Source organism: Hylobates moloch, unplaced genomic scaffold, assembly GCF_009828535.3.
Source record: "Hylobates moloch isolate HMO894 unplaced genomic scaffold, HMol_V3 SCAFFOLD_1, whole genome shotgun sequence".
In the NCBI taxonomy this organism is placed as follows: domain Eukaryota; kingdom Metazoa; phylum Chordata; class Mammalia; order Primates; family Hylobatidae; genus Hylobates; species Hylobates moloch.
The window spans coordinates 209,756,386-209,767,214 of record NW_026652276.1 but is presented as its reverse complement, the minus strand read 5'-3'; the positions used below and the strand labels follow the sequence as shown (position 1 = coordinate 209,767,214).

General features: G+C 58.4%; 2 protein-coding genes across 2 annotated transcripts; both read right to left on the bottom strand.

The window, feature by feature from the left end:
* Nucleotides 1-1,399: 1,399 nt before the first annotated feature.
* Nucleotides 1,400-6,229, bottom strand: LOC116814337 (kielin/chordin-like protein). Its single transcript, XM_032761671.2, has 5 exons — nucleotides 6,067-6,229; nucleotides 3,575-3,717; nucleotides 2,522-2,711; nucleotides 2,359-2,435; nucleotides 1,400-1,633 (listed from the first exon to the last, which is right to left on the bottom strand). Exons 1-5 carry the CDS (start codon nucleotides 6,146-6,148, stop codon nucleotides 1,472-1,474), a joined length of 654 nt encoding a protein of 217 aa, XP_032617562.1. The 5' UTR covers nucleotides 6,149-6,229; the 3' UTR covers nucleotides 1,400-1,471.
* Nucleotides 6,230-8,039: 1,810 nt separating this feature from the next.
* On the bottom strand, nucleotides 8,040-9,401 carry LOC116814336 (filamin-C-like). The gene is made up of 3 exons (XM_032761670.2): nucleotides 9,302-9,401; nucleotides 8,421-8,630; nucleotides 8,040-8,302 (listed from the first exon to the last, which is right to left on the bottom strand). The coding sequence occupies exons 1-3, from the start codon at nucleotides 9,384-9,386 to the stop codon at nucleotides 8,115-8,117; spliced, it is 483 nt and encodes a 160-aa protein (XP_032617561.1). The 5' UTR covers nucleotides 9,387-9,401; the 3' UTR covers nucleotides 8,040-8,114.
* Between the last annotated feature and the right edge of the window lie 1,428 nt (nucleotides 9,402-10,829).

Sequence of the window (10,829 nt, the reverse complement as noted above, 5' to 3'; positions counted from 1 at the left end):
TTATTACCCCTGTTTTATAGGGGAGGACCTGAGACTTAGGTTCAATAACTTGCCAAGATCATATGGCAAGTAAGGGGCGGAACCACTGGAAGGTTAAAAAAAAAAAAATGCTTCTCTCAGGGAGGGGGAGAATGATTTGCCAAGAGATTGTAGGAGGATTTCTGGCAATGTCCAGTGCTCATTGAGGTTTGTGGCCACGAATCTGCCATGGAAGCAATGGAGTGGTGAGATGCTGTCCAGTAACACTCAGGGGCTCTGACAGAGGCATGAAGAGGGCAGGTGGGGGTGCTGGGCTGTGGGACTGGGCAGAGCAGGGGGTGAGCTGGGCAGGAAGCAGCTGAGAGTCACAGTGACCAGGGATGGCGAGGAGGCTTGGACTTCTCATGACGATAACATTTCCAGGGAGAACGCCTGGTAGGTCATGCCAAGGATAGGGCCAGGCTACTTGGCTGGAGGTCTGTGTGGACAGGCCTGGCCAGGCCCCAGGATCCTAAGGACCTCAAATTGATTCCATTCTCTACAGCTTATTCCCACCGTGACTCTGAGCTTATGCTAAAAAATTGTGCTGTTTATTTGAAATTAAAATTTAACAGGACATTCTGCATTTTTATTTGCTAAATCTGGCAACCCTATCCCCCTATGAGCCAGTAACACCCCCCTGCATAGCCATGACCTTCTCTTCCTCCCAGCTCTCTTCATGTCCCTGGCACCACTGCTATCCTAGTGTCCCAAGCTTGGCCTCCACTATTCCAGGGGACCCAGCCAGTCACTGGCTCCTGCCTGTCCTTTAGAAACATCCCCCTTTCTCCAGCCCACTGCCATCCCTGGCTCCATGCCTAGACAACTGCTGTCACAGCCCCGACGCCTCTGTCTGCATCTAGCCCTCACCAGGTGAACATTCCTCAAGCGCCCCCTTGACCATGCCACACGCTGCTTCAGCCTTCAATGCCCTCCCACTGCCCGTAGAAGAAAGTCCTAATTGCAAGGCTTACAGCAGCCTGTTCCCACTGGCCTTCCCACATGGACTTCCTGCAACCCACCTCTCTCCACTCTGTCCTTGTGCCCAGAGGACCCTCACTTATTCCCTCTCCTTCAGGTGGAACCCCACTTTCCCATGAAGACCCAGCTCAAAGGACCCATTGTCTGGAAAGGCCCCCTGACTGCCCAGCCTCGACGGGCTTCCCCTGCCTCCTGTGCCCTCCTCTGGCAAAATACACACTGCACTGCCTTCTACACCTCCTCTTAATCTGCTCATTGGGTCTTCAATCTTGTGGTAGCTTGGCTATGAGCTTGTCTTCTCAACTAGACTGGAGGCTCTCTGAGGGCAGGAAAAAGACTTTGTGCCTGTTTCCCCATGGTCTCTGGCTCAGTCCCAGGCCAGAGCCAGTATTTGCTGATTTGTGCATGGGTTCTGCACTCCCCTGGCCACTGTCAGAGTGAGTGGGCAGGCACCCCTGGGCATGTCCCAGACTCAGTGAGGTGGCAGGCTGTGTCTGTGGGCCAGAGAAGGCAGGCAGGAAGTGGGGCTGAGACTGGCAGGAGGCTGACCTTGCTCACAGTGCGGGCAGCATGCTCCTGGCTCAGGGCAGGGTCCTCTTGGGCATGGCTTCTGGCTGCAAGTGATGGTCCCTTCCTGTGGGAGCAGACTGAGGTGGCTGCACAGGCATCAGAACCCTGGAGGGCAGGGCCTCTGGAAGTAAAACCTCAGCCCAGGCTGAGACATGTCATAGGGGCAAGAGGATGAGTTGGCTCTGTGGATGTGGGCTACCCTCTGTGTAAAGGCAGAAAAGAGACATCCTGCCCCCACTCCCATCGTCTCCTGATGCTCTTAACCCTAGGAAACCATCTCTTTCAGGTGCCAGCAAATTCCCCAGAGAGGAGAGATCCTAGGAAGAAGACCGAAGGCTTTCTCAGGGAGGAAGGAGGAAGGAAAGACTGGCAGAAGGTGGATGTGGCACCTGGTGAGGGAGAATAGGAGGCCAGGGGGTTCCGAGGTAGAAGATGGGCAGTGGAAGAGTGGGAAGTGATATAGGAGGACAAGCAACTATTAAGCTGGTGAAAAGTAATTACGGTTTTTGCCATGTCAAAAACCACAATTACTTTTGCACCAACCTAATACATTCTCTGCCCTCCATGCCACTGTTGGCCAGGTCTGAATTGAGTGGCTTGGGGGCCCCCCAGTGTCCGTGGGCGTTGAGCTCCTTTTCCTACTCGGAATCAACTGAAAGCCACTGTGGCAAGGTGTGGGAGTGGCAGGCAGAGCCCATTATGCAACATCTCGAGTGCCATGCTGCAGTGACAGGTAGGTGAAGAGAGGCAGACAGGTGAGAGATATCCAGGTGGGTCCTGGGAGCTCACCAGACAGTGGCAGGTGGTGCAGGCATCTGGGGAGAAGGTCTCCCCGTTGCCGTAGGTCTGGCCATTCTGGCTGCAGCCTGAGGAGACAGCAGTGTCACTCAAGCACCCCATGCCATCTGCAGGTCTTTAGGTGGCCCCGGTGGGCAGATAGGGTGGCACTTACCCCTGCAATGGGGCAGGTGTGCTTGGGGGCCACAGTGAGCGGCCCCATCCTGGCAGACACAGGCTGTGCAGGCGTCAGGCTCCCAGCGTGCCCCCTCGGGCCAGGCACGCCCCAGCCCCCAGCACTGGGGAGACACAGGGCGGCACTCACAGGACTCCAGCTGCCTCACCCTCATCTGCAGGTCCTTATTCTGGATGAAGGAGATGGAATAGCAGGCACTGGCTCAGCTTCCCCCACCATCTCCAGCAGAGATGAGGGGTGTGAAAATGAGGCAGGATGAGAAAGAAGTTTGCCAATTCCAGAGCAGAGATGGGTCCCCCTCGGTCAGCATCCAGCTCAAACGATCACTGTTCTCAGGGGGGCATGGGCCCCAATCTCTCCTTTGGACAAAATGGGGACCCAACCCTTGCCCCAATAATTAAAGACATCTTTACCCATCCAAAATATTTCTTGATGATGCCTTATATAGAATGCATTCCATTAACATTCCCCAAATACATGGAACAGTACGAAACGCGAACTGACAAAACAAATAGCCTGGAGATTCTTCATTTGCATGAAAGAATCAATGTTAAGAATTGTTCTGGCCGGACACGGTGGCTCATGCCTGTAATCCCAGCACTTGGGGAGGCTGAGGCGGGCAGATCACCTGAGGTCAGGAGTTCGAGACTAGCCTGGCCAACATGGTGAAATCCTATCTCTACTAAAAATACAAAAATTAGCTGGGCATGGTGGTGCACACTTGTAGTCCCAACTACTCAGGAGGCTGAAGCACAAGAATCACTTGAACCTAGGAGGCAGAGGTTGCAGGGAGCTGAGATTGTGCCACTGCACTCCAGCCTGGGTGACACATGGTGACTCCATCTCAAAAAAAAAGAAAGAAAGAGAGAAAGAGGAAGGAAGGAAGGAAGGAAGGAAAGAAAAGAAAAGAAAAGGGAATTGTTCAGATAAGAGCTCTATTTTAGGTTCCCCCCTCCAAGCCTAACTCCTTCTCTCCTTCCCACTACGAGAAGCCCTCCCTACCCAATGCAAACCAGCCCTTCTCCATGGTACCTGTTCTCTGAGCTCCACCACTGTAGCCTCCAGTCGCCCCAGCCACTCTCGCAGGGGGTGCCACTGCTCCTGGGAGTTCCCAGCAAGGGCTGAGGAGTGGGCAGGTGTCTGCTGCCCAGGGGGCTCCCTGAGGACAGCCCCACCTGAAGGGCACAAGAATCCCATGTGGGCCTGAGGGTGAGAGGCTGGCCTGGCCACATTTCCTGGGTTCTGTCTTCTGACCCACAGGGGAAGGGGGCCATCCTGTGCACCCTGCCCTGTCCACTTGCCCACCCACCATCCAGGGAAGGAGATATGGTCTGTGAGGCCTGGGGAGTGAAAGCTGGAGGTGAGAGCATGGAAGAAGGGGGAGGAAGTTCTGAGTGGACAGATGTGGCCCAGACCAACTTCCCCCGCTTGTCTGGGTGAGCCACAGGGCCCCTGACCCACCAGGGGACACAGAGCAGTCTCTAGAGCAGGGCTTCCCTGCAGCCTGCCCCGGCTGATGTCCCCAGCCATGGTGAGAATGTCAGGATCATCCCGCCTCTTTTGGGCCAGGGGCTTGGCCAGGGATGGCTGGGAAGCTGACACGGAATGCTAGGAGGGCCCGGAAGCCAGCACAGGCTGAAACGCAGGGGAAGGCCACAGACATGCGCCAGGCGGGGGTGCTTTCAGGGGCCTGGGGTCTAGCTGAGAGTCTTTTCAGGGAGAACACGAGCAGCCCCCATCCCCTGACTCTCTGCACCTGTCAGAAAGGCCACCACTTTTGGAGAATGTGCTCAGGGAAGGACAACTGCTCCCCCTGCTCCCGCCCCCAACCCTGAGCATGGTTTTCCAGGCTTGTGACAGGGGTTCCTGGGGGCTCCCACATTGGGTGGGGTGGGCTCCAAAAGTGGGACTTGGCTGCATTTCCTGAAGGGTTTGAGAAAGGTGCTGGCAAGGCCCCTGCTGGCTTCGAACACACCAGATCCAGTGAACACAGCCTGTCCCTCCTTCTAGAAGACACTATGTCCACGAAAGAGGGACGGGGCACCTCTGAGCTCTGGCCTGGAGTTGGGGACAGCCACTTTCACCTTTTCACTTTGATCCTTCTCCTGCAGCCCAGAACATAAAGGCAGGAGGGGAAGAGGCAGACATGGGTCCCTCCCTCAGGCAGGGATGGGCAGGAAAGTGGAGGGTCTGGAGCGGAGGCAACAGGAACAGAGAGAGGAGGAGGGAGAGGGCTGGGTCTTTCCCACCATGGCAGCTCATTAGTGAGGCCAGGCCTGGAGTGGCTTAAAAGAGTTTCTCACAGACACTAGGCCTGTGAGACAGGGGAACAATGTCACCCACTGTCACCATCAAAGGCAGAGGGGATTCTAGGCTAAAATTGAACTTGCTTTGTCCCAAGTTCCCTGGCTTGGTTAATGTCATCCCACTTACCCAGTTACTTAAGCCAGAAAGTTGGGGCTCAGCTCCCCTATTTTGTTGCCTGAGTTGTCCCCTAATACATCCTCCCTTCTCCTCTCTCTACCATCTCCATTCAGAAGGCTGAAGACAAAGCGTCCCTGCCTCTATCTGCGCCCCTTCTCTCCACTCGACCTTTCTTAATCACACAGCTGAAGTCTCCCAGGAGCAAGTCCCTCTAGGATGGATCACAAGCACCGCCCACCTTTCCAGCCCCGCTACTGCCCGCTCATATCAGGGATTCTAACTCAGACCCCGCACCCTGGGCGGATACTGGCCCTCAAACCCCAGGTGCCCTTCCCCATCTGCGTCCCTGTACTGGAGATCCTGTCGCCCGGAAGGGCACCCTGTCTCAGTCCTTCCCAAGCACACAGAGGGCGGCCACGATGGGTGTCTCAGCATCTGAAACCTTCTACCCAGTCTAGACTCCGGTGGGGCCTCATCCTGCTGCCCAGGGCCCCTCCTCCCAGGCCACTCCTCCAGTTCTGCTTAAGTAGGCAGGCGGGATATGGGAGCCCGGGAGAAGCTGGATCCTCTGAGACCCCTAGGTGAAGCTAGGGCCAGCCTCGCCTGGAGAGGCCTGCAGAAAGAGCTCCGAGTGGCACAAACTTGGCTGGTCCCCAAGGAACTGTCCCGGGCTCCCCTCTCAGCCTCCCCTGGCCCCGTGCCGGCACCGAGCCCTCCATTCCCGCCTGTCCCGCTCCGGGGAGGGCCAGACACAGATTCAAAGTCAGCCTTCACAGCGGGCCCCTTTTCTCCCCCTCCTTCGTCAAGACAAATAATTAACTTCAGACTCCCAGATGCCAGGGCAGCCACACTCTCTCCCACCTCTGGCTGCAGGAACCGCCCCCCTCTCCTGAACCCCCTGCTTTGGCCGCGGTCTTCCCCATCCTGCTCGCTCCCCCCGACGGGGAGGACGGGGCTGGCCAGGGAGGCGCGCAAACCTCAGGCAGGGCTAAGAGAAGCAGCCCTCGGCCCCGCTCGGCCCCCTCAGGCTGGGCGGGAGGGAGGGAGGGAGGGAGGGGGCGCACCTGGCCGAACCCCAAGTCTCCCGCGCCTGGACTCACCTTCCCCGCCCGCACCCGTGGCCAGCGCCAGGCCCCCGAGCTGCAGGAGAAGGGACAGCGCAGCGGCCCCGGCCCCGGCCATGCTAGCTCCGCCTCGCTCGCCGTCTGTCGTCGCGGCTCAGCAGGCGCTGGGGGAGGTGGGGTGGGGACACACAGGCCGCTCCCACCCAGGCTTTGTTCAGGGAGGGCTCAAACCCCCCACCGCGCGCGCCTTTCCCATGGACACCTCCACCTACCCCGGGCGCGGCCGGTCCTGACCCCAGAGAGCAGCTCCAGCTCGCAGGAAGCCCAACGGGGGTGCAGGCCTTGTCTCCGCTTAAGATCCAGGAGGAGACCCTGAAAAGAAAATAAACCCAAGTCCACCCCTCTCGGGCTCCTGGACAGTCTCCCTGCCCCTTTAGGTTACTCCATCGCCCTGGGGTTTCCAGATCGATTTTTCTTCTCTCTCACAAGTTTATAGAAGAAGCAGACTGAGCTGGGTTTAAATCCTTGCTCAGCTAATTCCATGTGGCCTTAGACCACTAACTTCTCTGTGCCTCAATTTCCCTATCTGTAAACTGGGGATCACCACATCTACTTTATAGACTTGCAGTGAACACTGAGATTATATAAGAATTTAGAATCGGTAGACAGATGGTAAATGCTCAGTAAATAACAAATAATAACAATAAGAACTCCTGATCTCTGAAATCATGGACGCGACCAGTGTATTCCTCTCTCCACCTATAAGTTTCTTTCCTGGACTCCACTCAACACCCCTACCCACCCCAGCAGTCCCAGGCTTGGCCCCAAATGCCAAGGCCACCCTTCACTGGCTGGTCTCAGCCCCATTTCCCACTCCTGAGCTCAGGCCTGGCTGTGGGGTGAGCCTGGGTAGGGGGCAGGGCTGGGCCCTGGGCTCAGCAGGCGGAGGGGGCCAAAGGCAGGAAGTGAGGACAGCCGTCCCTGTGGGCCCACAAGGCTGGGAAACTCCTCCTTGCAGCTGGGAAGCAGAGGGTTGGGTCTCACAGGCGAAGCTCACAGGCAAAAAGGGACATTGAGGGCGGAGCTGTGAACCCTTCCAAAGCTCTCCCTCCCTGCCATAAAGACCAGAAGTCGGAAGCCACCCCTCCCCCTAGCCCAGGCAGGGACAGAGGTCTCCCCAGCCCACTCTCCACCGAGCTTAAAGCTTCGGTAGGGAGACGGCAGCTTCTCTGTCCCAGAGTCTGGGCCCATAGTGGGCCTGAGCCTTTGCCACAGGGGGCAGGGAGGCTGTAATGTCACACCAAGACCTGGCCTCAGTGCCTGGAGCTGGGGTCACAGAGGAAAGCCAGGGCCAGCCAGCCAGAAGAGGAACAAGGAAGCAGCAGCGCTATTCCTGGCAGGTCTAAGGAAGGTGGCTTTCGTTGACTGGGTGCCTCTGGAAGGCAAGTCCTCCGGGGGGCTGAGACGGTTCAGAGCACAGATTCTGGCAGGGTTGCCAGGGCGCATCCTGGAGCTCATGCTTTCTGCTCTGGGGCCTCTGGCTGGTCACTTCACTTTTGGTGGCTGTTTTTTCTGAGCTGTGACTGGAGCTCTAACAGCACCCACCTCATGGAGTGTTTGTAAGGGTTAGTAACGCATGGTGCCTGGCACAGAGGTATGAGCGATTATTACTTCCCTTATGAAGAATGGGGGCACCTCCATCCCCATTTTACAGAAAGAATCAGAGAGAATCAGGGTGAGCAGCTCCAAACCACACTGGGAGGATGCACAGGGCTTCCCTTGCCCCACAGTCCCCTTCCAGTCCCTCGTCTTAGCCTCTGCCCCTGAGCCTGGCCCCAGTCTGCCCTCACGTCACATTCCCAGGGAGGGACACTGTTCTGACACAGACAAGGTCCTCCAACCCCCGGGGTGCGGTGGGGTGGGGAGGTTGGGCCTTCACTTCACCCCCAAGGCAGGTGTTTGTAGTGTCTGATTCTGTGCGTGTGTCTGGGTGTGGCACATTTGTGTGTGTGTGTGTGTGTGTGTGTGTGTAATGTGTATTTGGCTGGAGGTGGGGGCTGAGGCTGGGGAGGCACTTTTGGGATTCAAGGGACCTTGACTTTGAAGGGGCTTCCAGGGACACTTTCGTCACCCCACTTGACGATGAGGATGTAGTCCCCTTTCTCCTTGACAGTGTAGGTGACATTGTACACCCGGTTCCCCATGTGCTTCACGTACACCTCCTCACAGGGGGTCTTGGGGCCGTGCACGCCCACCATCATCATGTTGGTGCCTGGAGAGGGAGGCAGAGGGACAGGCTCACACCAGTGAGTCCCCTACTGTGACCCACACCCTCCTCCCTGACGGCTTCTTGCTCGCACCCCGGGAGACGGCCTCCCCCCGCCACCTGCCTGCTTTGCTGCAGTCCACGGTGAAGGAGTTCTTCTGGCCCACGAAGGCCTGGGACAGCCCAGGGCCCCGAGTCACCACCTTGCTGGCATCCGAGGAGAACTTGGGGATGGAGCTGTAGCTGGAGCCCCGGCTTGAGGAGGACTTGGTCACAGTCTCCACCAGAACCGTGGATGTTTCGTGAAGGCTGTGGCCTCCGGACAGCCTCGGACCTGAGGGGCGGGTGGAGGGGGCACAAACCTGGTCAGAAGGGCTTCCTGTTCTTCCTCAGGCAGGGGACCCTCGGCCAGCACTGCCACCCTGTGGGACTCACTGCCTGCATTTGAGGCTCCCCCCAAATTCCTCCAAGGGCCACTCTAGGAGCACAGCCCCACTCCCAGCCAGGGCCCTGAGCTCCAGCTCCAACTGGTGCTCTACCCCAGGGCTGGGGCCTCAGATGCTGCGTCCCTCATCCTTGCAGGCTTTGTCTGGGAACTCAGGCTAACTCACAGAGTAAGAGTCTCTCTTTGCAAAGGAACACCCACCCAACTCATCCTACAGACAGCCTCAAGACGGGGAGCTTGCTCAATACTGACTGTGTCTTCTTGGAGCCGAGGAATATGGGAAGCCAGGAGGGAAGAAAGTGGTGCTAGAGCCTGAGGAGCCCTCACAGGCCAGAGCTGAAGGAGTGAGGGGCCGCGATGGAGAGGAAGAATGGGAAGTTTACACAATCCTGCCCAACTCCATAGAATATGTGCTGTGTAGAGCCCAGCCCACCTTTAGCCCTGGTAAACTGACCATGATGTCTGGGGGCAGACTGTGGCCTGGATGTGCATGGCCACCGGAGCCCTCCAGGCTGGGCTGGGCTGCAGTCTGGGTGGACCTCCCCCAAACCAGCACTCACCAGTGACCTTGGCCTTGAAGGGGCTGCCCACGATGTGCTGGGGGCCACCGTACTTGATGGCAATGAGGTAGTTGCCAGGGGCCATGGGAATGTCAGTGACCACATGGCCCTCAGGACACTCCCGACAGTCCAGCTGCACCTTGGAGGGGCCATCAATGGTGACAGACAAGGCTCCCGAGCAGGCATTCAGGGCGTTCACGATGAACTCTGATGACACACCTGGCGGCCAGAGGTAGCAAGGCTAAGGGCAGGAAGGGCTTGTGGCCCAAGAAGGGCTGGGCCCCAGCTCCCTGGGCAGCCTCTGTGGGGGGCAGCCTCTGTGGGGGGCTGCCACCGCCTCATGCCCAGCCTGACCCCTGCCTGCCAGCCCAGCCTGGGGGCAGGAGGAACCAGGGTCCAGTGTGCAGTCCACGGCACGTATCTGCTCTGAGGGGCACTAGCCTAACTGTGCTGGGTACCAGGCAAATGAGAGATGATATGCCCTGTCCTGGCTGATGAAGGCAGAGCCCCACGCTGTGAAGCAGGCTGAGGGCAGAAGGCAAGTGCCTGATGGGCTGTGTCAGCTGTGGGCGCATGAGCACTAAAATGTGGGAAGCTGAGTGTGGCTGGACTAACCTGGGATGGCTTTGGGGAGGAGGTGGATCAATGGGGGAGGACTGGAAGGGCTCTAGGGGAAAAGGAGATAAACTTGTTGGGGGAGCCCCAGACCTGGAATATGAGGAGGGGATGCACAAGGGCTCCCGATGGGCTGGTAAAATCTCAGAGCCAACCCCAGGGCCCCAGTGGAGTCCCAGGTGACAGTTCCCTCACTCCAGGAGCTGCAAGGCTTGGGTACCAGGGGGCCACTAGGGGAGGAAGTGCCACAGCAGTCCTAGTAAGAGTGGCCAGACAGCAGGTGCCCTGCTGCCTCCAGGGTTGCTCTGTCACATGTCTCCTTGCAAACCCACACCCAGCTCAGGGAGAGGACAAAGGTTTCGATGCATTAGGCCTGATCCTAAATCCCACCCCTCCTGGTGAGCTGCCCACACCCCAGGCCCTGCTGCTTGCTTAGTCCAGGCAGGGTGAGGCTCTGGGGCAGCAGGTGCCCAGGAAGAAGCTTCTTTCAGCTTCCTCCCAGGGGCAGGGTGGGGGAAGACCAGGGTACAGGGGGAAAACCCCCAAGTAGGGCCTTTAGATAAAAAGGGGTGATTTCCCAGTGACTCCCTAGACTCTTGGAGCCCCTCAGCCCCAGCCTCAGGCCCGACAGCCAAGGGGTAGGGGGAGGGTGGGGGCAGGGGGAGGGGAGGTCTTGCCAGTTTTCTCTATGGACACAGCCGGTGCACTTTCAGGCCCTGGTGACTGGGTCCACGGGGGCTCAGGCCCACCCCAGTCCTCTGCCCCTGCTCCCCGCTTCCCCTCCTCCCCCCTCCCCCCCTCCTCCGCCCCCCTCTCCGCCTCCTCCGCCCCCCTCCCTCTGGCTCCGCTGGGGCACACCCCCGGGCCAGCTCCTCCTCCTGCTGCTGGAGGAGCAGCACCCCGGTCCTCGCCC